Source organism: Marmota monax, unplaced genomic scaffold (genome assembly GCF_021218885.2).
Source record: "Marmota monax isolate L192 unplaced genomic scaffold, Marmota_monax_Labrador192_F-V1.1 WCK01_AAM20220418_F8-fsc00027, whole genome shotgun sequence".
Taxonomy (NCBI): domain Eukaryota; kingdom Metazoa; phylum Chordata; class Mammalia; order Rodentia; family Sciuridae; genus Marmota; species Marmota monax.
This window is the reverse complement of record NW_026694617.1, coordinates 12,156,733-12,172,821: the sequence shown is the minus strand read 5'-3', so window position 1 is coordinate 12,172,821 and position 16,089 is coordinate 12,156,733. Positions and strand designations below refer to the sequence as shown.

Here is a 16,089-nt window from a genome sequence, read left to right as displayed (position 1 = left end):
TTTTTAAAAATTTTTATTAAATTTTAAACAGCAAAGTAACTAACTTCCAAGGACACAAAGGAATGTATGAGTGTAAAATGACTTCTGTAATAATTATATGTAATTAAAATCTTTTCATAAACATTTACAATTTTTATTTTTGACTTTGTACTATACTTTGTTTTCTATAAGGATAGATTTTTGTTAATTTATTCACTTAACAGAATTATTAATTCCTGCTGTGTACACAGGTAGCTTTTTAAGACATAATGATATGTCCAGAGCTGATGTTCTACAGAGGTGGAAAGGAAAAGATGAGAAAACAGTTAATAAATAAGTAAAGAGATTCCATCTCACCCCAGTTAGAATGGCAATTGCCAAGAATACAAATAACAATAAATGTTAGTAGGATGTGGGGACAAAGTTTCACTTAATACATTGCTGATGGGAATGCAAACTGGTGCCACACTCTGGAAAGCAATATGGAGATTCCTTAGAAAACTTGGAATGGAATACCTTTGACCCAGTTATCCCACTCCTCAGTTTACACCCACAGGACTTAAAATCAGCAAACTACAGTGACACAACCAGTTGAATGTTTTTAGCCACTCAATGCACAATAGCCAAGCTATGGAACCAACCCAGATGCCCTTCAACAGATGAATGGATAAAGAAAATGTGGTATATGTACACAATTGAATATTTTCAGCCATAAAGAAAAATGGAATTGTGGCATTTGCTGGTAAATGGATGGAGATAGAGAATATCATGCTAAATGAAATAAGCCAATCCCCCCAAACCAAAGGCAGAATGTTCTCTCTGGTATGTGGATGCTAACCCACAGCAAGGGAAGGAAAGATTAGAAGTTCATTGGACTAGACAAAGGTGAATGAAGAGAGGGAAGAGGGGCTAGGAATAGAAAAAGACAGTAGAATGAATCCGACATATCTTTCCTATCTTTATATATGAATATGTGACCAATGTAATGCCACATCACATACAACCACAATAATGGCATCCTAATTGGAACAAGTTATACTTATTCTATGTATGTCTAATATGTCAAATCACACTCTACTGTCATGTATATCTAGAAATAACAAATTTAAAAAAATAGAATAGATAAAACAATTTTTTTTCAGCTATAGTTAATTTTTTTGAATGATCTAATGAAAGAGAGTTACTGGGGGAGGAGGACTTTTTTAAAGATTGTGTGAGCTGATAAAATGACAGAAATAACTATGAAGAGACAGAGCTAGCCCTCACATCAAATAATTCTTTGAAAATTTGAAATGTATAGTTATGATTAAAGATGTATACTTTTCTTTGTATGTATGTCATTGTTACAGTCATGTATGTGTGTGAGAGAGGGAGAGAGAGATCATTTAATGACTAAACTGTAAATCAATCCTGAGAGGGCAGGGTTGTTCCTTTTTTTTTCTCCTTCTTATGATATATCTGTGTAACCTGATACATTGCCAAGACTGTATATCACTTAATAATTGTTGAATGAATGAATGATTCACTTTTCCAGAAATTGATGTTGCTTATAAACATACTGGTATTGGCAGATGATGGCAATTATTAGTATATACTGAAAGTGATTATGATGGTAATAATATGAAAGTGAAAGCTAAGCCTTATAGGCAATAAAACAAATGAACAAACAAGCAAATGAACAAACAAACAAACAACAAAAACAAACCTTAGGGAAGAGCTTTGAGTGGATACTTATCTTCCTAAATAAAAAGTTTCTTTTGGATAAACCATTGCATTGGATCATTGACCCCATTGGTAGTTTGTCTCATAAGAATAACTCTCAGCTTTGCAATAGAGTAGGCCTGTGAAATCAGAGACTTTGACCTGAATTCCTAACTTAACCACTACTGCGGTCTCTTTGGCTTTCCCATGATTTTCATTGTGTTGTCTAGGTCACAGGAGTCTTCAGTTCTACAAAATCAAATTCCTGACACTATTTGAATTTGATATGTAAAATGAAAAAAGAGAAGGATTTATTGATGAAATGACTTTGCCCAATGTATTAGTCAGTTTTTCATTACTGTAACAAGATACTTGAGACAGTCAGCTTATAAAAAGGAAAGGTTTATTTGGATTGAATGCTTTAGAGGTTTCAATCCATAGTTAGTTTTGGGCCTATGGCAAAGCAGCACATCATAGCAAGAGCACATGAGAGGAAATTACTCACTTCATAGTGTTACCGCTGTTGACCGGTGACGAGTCCTTGCTTCCCCGATGTTGAAGAATAACACCAAAGAAGCACGCTGAGGCAAGGTCAGAGTAGAAATTAGAAGTTTATTAAAGGACAGCAGAAAAGACTTCTCCCGGAGGAAGAAGGGGACCCAAGAGGTGGAATCCGTGGGAGGGATGTAGTCTCCCCTTTTTATAGTTCTTTCAGTGATGGAATGTAGGTGGGAAGGCCCCAGGGGTGGGACACAGGTGGGCCAAAGAAGTAATCTGGTCAGGAAGGACTTCTGAGTCAGCACCTTTTTGCTGGGGGCTGTTCATTAACATTTCTTTGAGGTGGACTTTGGCCTAGGGCCTTTTAGGGACTTCATTAACATTCCATGAGTTGTCCTGTGTTTTCCCTGAGTCATTCTCCGCATGGTCTCCATTTTAGATTTCACTCGATATTAGACCCGATTTACCTAACTACACTGACTACCTAACTTTAAATCTGGCTTCAATAGTGTCTAAGAAGCAGAGAGAGGGGAGAGATTTGAAGAAGAGACTGAGGACTCACAATTCCCTTTGCGGACATAATCCCAGTGACCTAACACCTCCCAATGGGGTCCACCTTCTAAAGTTTCTAGCACCTCCCAAGAGTGCTAAGTTGGGTCCAAATCTTTTAACACATGGGCCTTTTGGAGACATTTCAGATCTAAACTATAGCACCCAACATTAGCAATATATTAATAAAAGTGAGTCATAAAAAGCACTGGTGATCTCAATAGGATATTTGTTTTATAAACTGTCAAGTAAAATTTTCTATAAAATCTTTAATTAAAATTAACTAAATTATATTTAATGCCAAATAGGAAATGAGGCAATATATTCTATGCAAAGTTAGAGTTAAAAAATATCTTCCAAATGTAGTGTGCTTTGTTCAAAACTGCTAAATCATTAACTTTCAAGCACTTGCTCACAATCTGTCACAACCTAGTACAGACACCCATGATAATAATGACAGTAATAATAACCATCATTCAAATAGTGCTTACATACTCTGTACACTTTATATATTCATTCACTCAACACAAATAATACTATCAAAATAGGAATTATTTCCATTCTGCAGATGAAGAAACTGAAGCACTGAGAGTTTAGCTGACTTGCCCCAATTTTATACTAGTAAGTACCAGCACGAGAACAGAAACCTAGGCAGACTGGTTCCCAGAGTCCCTCCATTTAAATGTGTACTGTACTGCCTCAGAAATAACAGTTTTCTGAAATAGTGTTTACTTTACCACTGTGGATGTCCTCTGATATTTTCTATTTAATTCAAATCTGCTTATTCTGATTTCTGTTTAGAGAATTTCGTGTCACCCAGAGGTAGCAATCCAGAGTTTGAAAAACAAATTGAAAAATGAGTGTGTGTGTGTGTGTGTGTATACACACATGTATATATACACATATACACTCTATATATACATAAATGCTATATATATGATATCCATATTCCAATGTGTGTGTGTGTGTGTGTGTGTGTATTCCAACAGAGTTAACATTTTTAAAAAATAAAGATGATGTTTACTTCAGGGCTTAAATTTTTATGTGCTTTTCTTAAAGAATTGTTGATGTTACTATTTTGGAAATCTTAGATTAGGGCTTTACCATAACTCACCTGTAAGTGCCATCTCAACATTTCATATTATATATTAGATAGATTTATTATAAGGAATTGGTTCACATGACTATGGAGGCTGGCCACGCCACAATATGCAAGCCAGTGTCCTAGATCAAATCTGAAGAACAGCAGGCTGCATAACTAGGAAGAGCTAGAGTCTAGTTCACAGGCTGTCAGGTGGGAGAGTTCTTACTTGGGGGGAGGGTCAACCTTTCATTTTCTTCAGGACTTCAGCTGACTTGATGAGACCTATCCATATTACAGAGGGCAATCTGCTTTACTCAGTCTACTGATTTAAATGTTAATCAAATCCCTTATAGAAGCACTCAGAATGCTGATCAACCAAATATCTAGAAATCTTGAGGTCCCATCAAGTTGATGTAAAATTAATATCACAAAAGTGGACATCTCAGAAAACATCCTAAGAGATTATTGCCTTTCTGTTCAGAATAGTGTCCATGAGTTGTAATTTAATTTGAATACTGTACATCTGTAGGGTTTGGGTCCTCTTACCTTACTTTTCTAATGTCCAGGATTACTACACAAATATGGGTGCCCAATTGCTCTTTTCCCTCTTGCAAGGGAAATAATTTTGATTAGTATTTAGTTCAGTAATATTATTAGCAGGCATATGACTGCTTGAACTTTCTGATCAAGTAAATAGGAAAGTCAGGGGCATTGGTAAAGATCAGCATAGACTGAATTTGGACACAATGCCAAGTAATGTAAAAAGATGAAAGCTAAGATATGTAGAAAGTCCAGGTTCTATTTAGAGAAGAAACTGAGTGTGTTAGTGGTCACGTAGTTCATCTGTAATCCATGCAGAGACCATCTAATATAGTAAACAATAGTGTTGCTTTTTTTTTTTATTTTAAATATTTAAGTTGTTGATAGACCTTTATTTATTTATTTATTATTTATTTATATGTGGTGCTGAGAATCGAACCCAGTGCCTCATATTTGCCAGGCAAGTGCGCTAGCACTGAGTTATAGCCCCAGCCGTAGTGTTGCATATAAGGCAGTTCTTAGAAGTTGCCAATCACATTGATCATGTGCACAGTTCACATTTACATACAAGTAAATACTTCATTCTTTTGGGTTCAATTTTGAAATTATTAATACAATTGAGGAAAATAAAAACAAAAATATGAGCAAGGCACAAATTTTGAATATAAGTAAAACTGTACAAAGTGTTAATTTTAAAACACCATAGATTTCTTTTTCATAGCAGCTGTGATAATATTGTCTTTTTTAAAATTAAGTAAAAGTGAGATTGTATTAGTTGAGTTTAATATATTGAATGATCCATTTAAGAAATACTGTAGATGTTTATGGTGAAAAAAATCTTTTTTTTTTTAACTTTGATAAATTTGTTTAGGTTTTATCGCTGATCTTACAGAAAAGATTCCTGCTTTTCCACATAAATTTAAAAATAATGGTTCTTTTTGCAGTGCTTGTACTTTGTAAAGCTTGTATCTCCCTGACAATTAGATGCAGCCTCATGATAAAAAGTTATTCCAAGAATTTTAGCTAATATGATTTAAAATTTTAAAAAAAACTTTTAAACACTATTTTGTTTCACCACCTTTCCCTTTTTTTTCAGTAAAACAACAAAATATTTTAAACTAACACTAAGAAATTATTTCATCTTTATTAAATATCAGCTTTCTTATTTGTAAAATGGCAGTAAAAATTCTTACGAGAGTCCTACCATGGCCCTGAGGATGATAGTTTCTAACAAGTTTTTGAAAGAATTGAACATCATATGCTTACTAAGGCAATATTAAGGCATTGCAGTGATTATATTAAGGCAAAATTAGCATACTGGAAGAAATATACAGCTTACTCTAGGTTAGGGTCATGAATTAAGACTAGTAATATAGTTTAGGCAAAATATAAGGAGCTGTATTCCTCTGACACCTTATGAATGATATTTGCATTAAAAAATAAACTGAACATAATTTAATTAGATCTTCAAAATTCTTTATTTAGAAGAAAACAAAATTGCCTTTCAAACTTATTTTGACCTGCAGCTACAGGATATTCAGTACTTGATGGAAAACATCTGGGCCTCACAGTCGGTTCTCAGCGCCTGGGACGATATCAATGATCTGGTCCTAGTCAGATGGGATAAAAACCTAGAGTGGTCTCCCTGGAACTGCATTCTTCTCACCAAAGATGAAGCAGTTGCTCATCTTAAGCTAACAAGTATTGAAGAGGTAAGAATTTGTGCTTCATTTGGGAAGTTAATTTACTCATTGGAATTATCATGGGTAACTTCATTGCCTTTATATGCATTCCATGATTGATTTAAATACTTCCCCATTGGATTAAGAAACAGAATCTAGGGGCTGGGGATGTGGCTCAAGCGGTAGCGCGCTTGCCTGGCGTGCATGCGGCCCGGGGTCGATCCTCAGCACCACATACAAACAAAGATGTTGTGTCTTCCGAAAACTAAAAAATAAATATTAAAAAAAAAGAAACAGAATTTATAGATTAACAGTAACAAAACATGTGGATGATATGGAAGGCAGAGGTTAAAATAACTAGATTATATTTAATTGTGTGCATGTACAAATATGTAGAAAAGAATTCCACTATTTTGTGTAATTATTATGTACCAGTAAAAATATATTTTTTTAGATTACAAAGGGAAGCTATAACATATAACAGGTAAAGATAAGTGATTTGAATGAAAAAATACCTAAACATCATGCCACTACCTTCTAACAGCAAGTTCAAGCCCATTAATTCCACAATTATTTCCATGAGGGTAAAGATTTTGTTTCATTTATTTGCATCTATACTCTAATACCCATAATTGTGCCTGTCACTGGCTAGGAGTTTTAATAAGTACTTATTGAAAAACTAAGTAAATATTACTACCAGAAAGGTATTATGAAACTCAGCATCTGTCCTTTGGTTGATTAATAATTATCACAAGGTTGCCTAAAAGTACACTCAATTGACAAATGTATTTTGTTCATAATTTTGTACTTTAGTACTGATGGGGCTTTTTTTTTTTTTTGCTTCTAACTTGGATTGGAGAAAGCACTGCCAAAATTAAAAACCATTTAGTTTCAATAACTTACAAGATGCAATCTGTAAAACATTTTGATGAACAAAATTGAGGGCCCCCTGAAGAGTTCCTAGAGAGCTCCATTTACACTACCCATGCCCAGCATCCCAAGGCTGATACTGATTCTTTGCCTTCAGTTGGTTACACTGCTGCACCTTCAATTCCAGGCATGATGTCAGCTAAAGGAAAATAAAGAAATGATGTCAAATAATCATTTAGAATAGTGCTATTCCCTGCCTGTTTGTTTTTAGAGTGGGGTAGGTTTACTTGTCTAGTATAAAAGGAGAGACTACTTAAATGTTTTAGCTTTTTTTTTTTTTTCAATAATTTTCAGAGTCTTAAGTATTCAGGATAAGAAAAATTTTACTCTAGGGATTGAAAGAAAGGGCAGCAAGAAATTGAGGCTGTGTTAAATGTTATATTTAGTAAACTAAGCTGCCTTATAAATATTTAATCACTGGAAGCATAGCCAATACTAGCAATATCATTTCATCTAGGACCCAAAATAAGATTGAAGTTCATTCCCAGCGCTGATATTCCAGTGCTTCTTCAATTAATCCACACAACTCCCTTTGTGTATTTAATGAAATTATTGCAGTATCAAATTAAATGTCCTATTCACAAGCATTTTTTTTTTATGATTACAATTCTTTTTTTTTTTTTTGTGGGTTCACAAGCATTTTTAATTTCAGGGTGCCAATCTTTCTGAATTTCTGGAAGCAAAGCGGAGGTTTTCAGCCAAACTTAAAAATGTTTGCCTTTTTTTATGGTTTGGGCTGATATAATCTTTTAAGTAGTAATATTTGGTCTAGTTAAAGAATATTGTATGTTTTATAACAAGTTAAAGAATTTCCAGAATTTCCTTGGTGCACAGAGATAAATGCTTTCTCAGGAAGTCAAAAACTTAAAATTTAAAATAATCTTGACTCCCTGCAATCTCACAAGTTATAGGAAAGGCATGGAGAAAGACTTCTGTTCTGTGAATCTAAGGAAGGCAGATGGATCTCTCAAAGTGTGCACATTGGCCAGAGTAGGAACAATTGTGGACTAAAAATCAGCAGTCCTGACCCAGTTCTTCCCTAGCTTTTTCACTAACAACCTGCCCTCTTTGCTTCATGAATTTTTAGATTATCTAAAAATGTGGAATCTGTAAAAAGAACGAAAGCAGCCCTGTCTTTGAATTCTGGCATTCTCCTTTATGAGTTAGGTTTGGGGAAGGTTGCTAATGTCTTGATGACCCAGTTTTCTCATCTATAAAAAGGAGATAATGTTATCTCATCACAGGAAAGAACTGAATAGCCTACTGTTTAAAGCTCTCAGCTTAGTGTTGTGCATGAATCAACTTGGGTAGTAACTATGTATATAAAATGACAGTATTTTAAAAATTTTTTGGTGCATTTTATTTTTAATTGTAAGAAGAGCAATGCATTATTGGTTTAAGTATATGAACAGGTTAAAATAATATAAAGAATAAAAGTCTCCTGATATCCACCCATCCCTATATGCACATTCCATAGAAAACTTTTATTTCTTATATACAATTTAATGAAATCTTTCTAAAAGTGTCTATGTGCAAGTATATTTGTGTGCACATATACATGCCTACATATATGTATATATACACATATATTTACACATACTTTTAACTTAAAGTATGTACATATAGTTTCATTTATTTCATGTAAAAATTGCTGTGTAACTTGATTTTTTGGGTTGGCTTAACAATAGATAGTGGGTTACTTTCCATATTATATTATTTTTAAAGAGTAACTTAATATTTCCTTGAATGCATATACCCTAATATACTTGGCTCATCTTTTTTAATTTTTAGATTTGTAAGGATACTTTGGAATCTACAAGATTTTATACATGTATACATTAACCTAGCAACACAGAAATGTTTTAGTTTTCCTTGGATGAAATACGGACAAACGTTGGAACAAAATTAGATTAGTGCCAGGGACAAGTATTTATCTACTAAATTTTTCTGTAAAGAGGAAACTTTAAAAAAATCTAGGATATTTCTGTATAAAACTTTCTGTAAAAATACTAGCCATTGTATATTCTATTGTCATGTATAACTAAAAAGAACCAATTAAGAAAAATGAATACCAAATCCACTGGCCCTTTTTCCCCAGGGCTGACTTTACCTTAGATTTGACCGTATAAAGAGATTTTTAGTGGGAGAATTTCTTACTCTCAGAAAGTAATGTACAGGTGATTGGTTGAAAAGAGAATAAGAGTAATAAAGAGAATAGATAAAGTTTATTAATTTAATCAGAATTTACCTTTAAAAAACATTTTTAGTTGTAGATGGACACAGTATCTTTATTATATTTATATGTGGCGCTGAGGATCGAACCCAATGCCTTACACATGCTAGGCAAGAGCTCCACCACTGAGCTACAATGCCAGCCCACCAGGATTTACTTTTGAATGTATTAAATATTATGCAAGGTGCTTAGAGAAAAATGCAGAAATATAATGAATGTGATTCATCATTGTTTTGGATGCTTTCAGGCTTAACCCCAACATGAGAATGAGCCATTTATCATGACTTGTCAAATGTGAGTCTAGTTTCCTTTATGTAGCAAGGTCAGAGGTTGGCAGTCCCAGGCCAGTGTGGTAGGAAACTCAGGCTCTTGGAAACTCAGGCCTTCTGATTTCCCTCAGCCAGCTTCAACCTTTGTTTTTCATTCTCATGCTTGTGGATTCTTAAGTCATAAATTGGCATAAATTACATTATATCTCACCCCAAGTATGGTCAAGGACTAAATATGCTTCATACGTGAGTCTTCCCATTCTTAAAAATCTCTTCAAAAAACTTTTCTGTAGCTAAACTGTGTGTGTGTGTGTGTGTGTGTGTGTGTAAATATAAATTTGTTACTTGTTACATGGCAATTCCTAGCTTGAATAAAGACCAGAAAGTTGGGAACATCTAACCCTATATAAAACTAAGCCTGTACCTATAAATGGAAAAGAGAATGAATATTAGATAGGTAACTTGCAGTGGTTTGGACTTGAGAGGCCAGAAGAAGACTCGGGGAAGGCTTCCAGTTTGAAACATCATAGACTGAGCCCTGAAAGATAACACAAAGTAAGAGAAAACAGGCAACAAACCTGTATTCTGTGGATAATGAACTTTTAAACAAAGACACTGAGACACAGCAACGTTTTTACCTGATGACATATATCTGTGGTGATTTTTAATATAATTTAATTTTCTTTTCTTTTCAGGAATATGGACAAGTATTTATCCACAAGATCAAACACAAACATATCCTGGCTAAGAACTACTTTTCTCAGATTCCAGCATTGGCTTCCTATATACTTGATCATGGAGAATTTAATGAGATCAGAAAAAAATATTATACTGATACATCACCTAAAATTATAAAAGTCAATGGGCCTCATTCTTAGAGGATCCAGAAATACTTGTTTGATGACAAACCTTTTCATCCACTGCTAAGAGAGTAATACAGTAGTTGCATGATATGGAAATGGAATTTTATCTTTTTATTAATTTTAATTATATTTTGTTTTTCATAGTATGATAAATTGTGTGAAGAGAAAACATCTCTATAAATGTTTCTTTGTTAGGCATTAGTTTTAAACTGAACTGTGATTTTGTTACTGAAATGAATAATTTAAAGAGAACCTTTAGTTTTAAATTTTTTCACGCTAAATTAAAAAAAAAGTAAATGCTTTAGAGTTAAAATACAACATCCAAACAAAAACAAGGCCTAACATTTAATGCAAATAATTTATTTAAGATAAAATATAATTGTAGGAGAGTAGTCAGAGAATTCTCTTTCTTGAAACTCTATAAGTAGGATGAAAGACTGTATTTCAATATAGGAATTCTATCTTTGTCTTTTAATATCTACTTTTATCTTCTTTCTTAAAATCCCAGTAAAATAACTAAAACTATTTGTAAACACAGACATAATAACCTGCATTTAATTTTGTAAACAAGGCAAATAGTGGAGCTACTATTCTATGAGAAAAATAACTCCCCATGGGGCAATGGTGAAACTCTTTGGCGAGAATAGATATGATCAAGTCAGACACAACAGCCCAGAAGAATGACCTGGACCACATGTTTGTCAGGGCTCAGTGGTATATGCACAATTGTATATCAGTCTTAACAAGAAAGAGATGGCACATTTAAAATACCATCACTTCAGAAGAGGACCTATTATAAAATGTGGGTGGAGTATAGGGAAATAGTGTCAGAACCCAGGTCCAGTTTGAGGTGTGCAGAATCTACCTCTTCTCTCAAAGGAACCCCAGCGGGGGAAACCTGGGAACTCAGAAAAGAAAGAGTGCACAGAAGGCTTTGGAGAGGATCAGTGACAGACTATCCATGGCACTGCCAGCTTTGGGTGATCTCATGGAGAAAGAAAAAGAACCACCCCATTTCAAATTTCCCTTCCTCCAGTGTGCTTGGGTTTCCCATAAGCAGAACCCAAGGGGAAAGCTGGAAGAGGAGTGGTCAGAAGTCATATGCTTCAGGACAAAGAGCAAGGAGGATAAAGGGTTGGAGTAGATCTGGAGGATGGAGAGAAACTATCAACACAAAGAGGGAACTAAACATGAGGGTCTATAATTCAAACAGCAGCATTTCACTCACAATTATAGAAAAATGTAAAATTTCCTCCCAATTCTAATCAGCAATTAATGAAGCTGTTCTTTTAAGTTAAGTGATCAAGAATTTCATTCTGTATGCATATTTGATAACATTTTCGCAACACATTTTCTAGGATGTCTACACTTTTTCTTAGCAAAAGCACCTTGCATTGCCAATTGTTAAGGAACTGAACATCAGAGAGGAAAGTGATATAACACTTGTCATTTTTGTACACAATCCAGACATTTTGGGAACTTTCTAAACAACATATTACAGAGGGGACTAGATTAGGGACATTTAAAAAAAATTGTTCTAATTAATTATACATGAATGCATTTTTGACACATCATACATAAATGGAGTATAACTTCTCATCTTCTAGTTGTATATGAGGTAGAATCACACTGGTCCTATAATCATATGCACACATAGGGTAATAATGTACGATTCATTCTGTTATCCTTCCTACTCTAATCCCTCTCTCCTCCCTCCATTTCCCTCTGTCTAATCCAAATACCTCTATTTTCCCTACCCCCGCCCCCACTGTGAATTAGCAGCTGCATATCAGAGAAAACATTCAGCTTTTGGTTCTTTGGGATTGGCTTATTTTGCTTAGCATGATATTCTCCTGCTCCGTCCCTTTACCAGCAAATGCCATAATAGATTGGGGACATTTTGGTCACTGATAAAATGACAACAATTTAACACAGACATATGCAAGTTTACACTGGAACACAAGTAACCAGATTTTCCCACAAGACAGTGAGAATTTGACAGCTCTGAGAAGTGAGGGCTGGGAAGCAAGGGGGAGATAGATAGGGGTAAATTAAGAATTTAGGGATTCCCCTATTGACTCATGGGTGAAGCTGCTGACAGCAATGTAGGAACAGAAGTCTGGAGTAAAATTGACAGGGCTGGAAAGGTGATTTGAGGCCTGAGAGAAAGTCAGAGGGTGGGTATTTATTTCCCACCTGTTTCTTGATCTGTCATTGGTGGCTGCTTTTCTCTGCCCAAGCCCATGGCTCCAGTTGGGTGATCATCCCTCCCTCACTTCAACTTTGGATTCTGGAAATCGTTCTTTCCCTTTTCTCCTTTAGTTCACAAGTGAATGTCTTTCTTTTTGTAGCTAGTTTACTTTTTCTTGCTGGTTTCCTTAAATAATGTCTTCTCCTTTGTAAACAGTCTTGTTATTAACATGCTTCTCAAACTAAATAGCCTGAGTATACCAATTGGTTCCTGGTAGATCCTGACTAAAGCAGAAATTGATCCCAGGAGACCAACCTTAAAATGGAATCCTCGGCTTGGATTGCTCACACATTTGAGGAACATATGGGCATCCTCCTTGCTGGTGGGGGATAATGATAATAACGCAGCATGTGTCAGCAACATGGTTACTCAAATTATCATCGGTGGTGGCACAGCATGGGGTGCAGATGGAGAACAGAGCACAAGGAAGGAGATCCAGTGTTTGAGGGCTAGTCTACATATCCAGCAATTTTCTGGACCTCAAGCCTATATGTTAAGTTCTGAATTCTAGGTAAGAACATATATTTGGCTTGACATAATCTCTTACTTTATTATTTTTAGTCTAATATCCTTAGGGATATACTCTTACACTTACTCTTGGGACTCTTGATAAGAAATGCCAAGATGTTAGAGCTCTTCAGTGTACAGCTAATTCATATGAGGCCACACTTTGAATCAGTATCCTTAATGTAGAATGAGATCTGTTAGGAGTGCAGATTTAATTGACAGAACAGCTCTGTAAACCTTACAGTCAGTCTCTCGACTTAATCGTCAGTCACATCTGCCCTACATATACAGAAAATAAGGAATTTCTTTGTAGTTGTTGCAAAGACATTCTGATTTTTTTTTTAAATCAGGGCCTTAAAATGACCATTCAAAACTTTCAACTTATCCTTTTCTTTTTGAGTCTCCTTTAAGGTAAGAAAGACTCACTCCTTGCCATAATCTTTGTCATCAAAGTGACTATGTGCTTGAAGTATGTGATCTCCTTGTGCTTTATTCTCCATCTGCACCCCATACTGTGCTACTGCTCGTGGTAATTTAGGTAACCATGGCACTACCACATGCTACATATTTTATTATACCACACCCCAACAAGGATGTTGTCCATATATTCCTCAGATATGTGAGCAGTCTGAGCTGAGGCTACAGTAAGTAGCCTAGAGTGTCAAAAGTGGCCTAATCTAATGAGCTTGAGATGCCAGAAATTCCCTGGAGAACATAAAAGTTCAGGAAGATGATGCATGGTGGGAGTGTGGATCTTTCATGTGAAACCTTCCCAGACACTTTCTAGAAATATCTTATTGAGGCATGAAGTTCAAGAAATGCCTTGGTGAGTGGATTACCAGCGTCATTGAAAATCTCTGTGATGGCCGGTCCCTGTAGTCTTAAGATGACAATAGGTATGCTGAAATTTGAATTTGATAATCTGATTTAGTGGGAATAATGTGATAGGGAAGTTGGGGGTTTGGGGGTGAAGCTTAAATGTAAGAGAAGAAGTAAGTTGAGTTATAAGAAGTGTCCTAGGGACAAAAAATTTAAAATACAACAAATATCAGTGACGGTTTTACAGAAATTGGAACCCTTGCACCCCCCTTGTGGGAATGCAAAATGATACAGTTGCAATGGAAAACATTGGGAAGTTTCTTCAAAAATTGAAAGTAGAACTACCATATGATCCAACAGTCCAATTTCTGGGTATTTATAAAACAAAAAAATTGAAATTCAGATTTTAAAGAAATTTTGGCACTCACTCTCACGTTCACTGTAACATTATTCACATGCCACAATAAGGAAACAATGTGAATGTTTATCATTGAATGAACACATTTTAAAAAGTTGTACATATATACAGTGAAATACTATTCAGCCTTAGAAAAAGAAATCTTGCAATAATTGATAGTATGGATGAACCTTGAGGACATTATGCTAAGTGAAATAAGTCAACCAGACAGGACAAAGACTGAAGGGTCCATTTATATGAGGTATCTGAAATAATTAAAGAGGCAAAAAACAGAAGTGTGGGTGCTGCCAGCTGGTGGGGAAGGGGGAAACTGAAGGTACTAATCAATGGGTATAAAATTTCATTTATGAAATATGAGTAAGTTCCAGAGATATGCTGTGCAGATACATGTCTGTAGACAACAATGCTATATTTATTGTGTACTAAAAAAATGTTAAGAAGGTAGATTTTAAGTGCTCTTACCACCCTAAAACCAAAAAAAAAAGGCCCAAGAGACAGAGTGGCTTGATCCTCTAGGAATTTATCACAATGATAATTTATAATATTGATGATCAAATTTATAGGAAGGAAATGTATTCGTTTCCTAGGGTCATTATAACAAGTTGTGATGAACTTAGCTTAAAATAACAGAAATTTATTTTCTCACAGTTTTTAGGGGCCAGCAGTCTGAAATCAAGGTGTTGGCAGAGTTACGTTCCCCCTCCTGGATAGAACCTTCCCTTGTGTCTAACAGCTTCTGATGGCTCTCACTGTTGCCTGCTTTTTTGGCTTCATTGTCCCAGTCTCTGCCTCTGGGTGTTGAAGTGGGGAATCATAATCTTTGCAGAATTCTCAGACTTAAACCACTTCACAGACCCAGAGCTTCTGAATGGACGGAAAGGTTGGCTTCTGCACACTTATAGATGTTTACGGTGAATGTTCCTACAGGCCATTTTCAGTATTTTTTACCAGGGGACAATGCCCTGGGGAAAGGTAAATACCCAGACCTTATAAGTGTTCTTAGATACTGGCTTTGAAATGACTCTGATCTCCAGAGATTCAAAACATCCTATGGCCTGCTGGACAGAAAAGGGGTATGTGATATCTAGTCGATAGATCAGTTATTGGTCTAAATACATTCAGTAATGGGTGCATGATGATCATCGACTTATTCTATGTTTATTTCCCCAATCCAAGAAAATAAAGTGGGAAATGTATACTTTTTTTTTTTTTTACTGACAATATTGCCATACATTTTGTGACTCATGTGTGAGGGTTCCTATTATAATAGTAGGGGGAAAAAAAGACCTTGAAACTACTTCAATCTCTTCCTCTCACAGAAAGAATAAACCAAAATAATACAGCATGCATGAGGGAACAGATGCCACCAAATACTGGAGAGGTAATGATTCCCACCATATTCCCATTTAGCTGTGCCTTAGGCTGGTGTCAATCCTAATCAGGTTTTAAAGGAAGGCTATGGCATAGCGTAAAGTTAATCAGATGATGATACCAATTGCAGTTGTGGTCACAGGTGTGGCATCTTTATTGGAGCAAGGCTATACCTTCCCAGCTCTTTACATATACCTACCAATATACTGTTTCCATTAACAAAATCACATTCATTTAGCTTCACAAATCAGAGTCAGCAGCGAGGCTTCATTGCCTTACCTCAGGTTTCTCGACTCTCCTGTTCTCCGTCGTAATCCAGAGGAACCCTGGTTGTCTTGCTGTCATGCTGGTGCACAGTTGGGTGCTATTTATATACTGAGCCTAGCAAGCTTGAA

General features: G+C 35.4%; 1 protein-coding gene across 3 annotated transcripts in view; it reads left to right on the top strand.

Annotated features, from left to right (window-relative positions):
- Iqub (IQ motif and ubiquitin domain containing) overlaps positions 1–10,580 on the top strand; it is an 81,493-nt gene extending 70,913 nt beyond the window's left edge. For all 3 annotated transcript variants that reach the window (XM_046422460.2, XM_046422461.2, XM_046422459.2), the window contains 2 exons: positions 5,878–6,063; positions 10,161–10,580. In XM_046422460.2, coding sequence (XP_046278416.1) covers positions 5,878–6,063; positions 10,161–10,343 — 369 coding nt within the window. In that variant the 3' untranslated portion in view covers positions 10,344–10,580. The remainder of the gene's footprint in view (positions 1–5,877; positions 6,064–10,160) is intronic.
- The last annotated feature ends 5,509 nt before the right edge of the window (positions 10,581–16,089 follow it).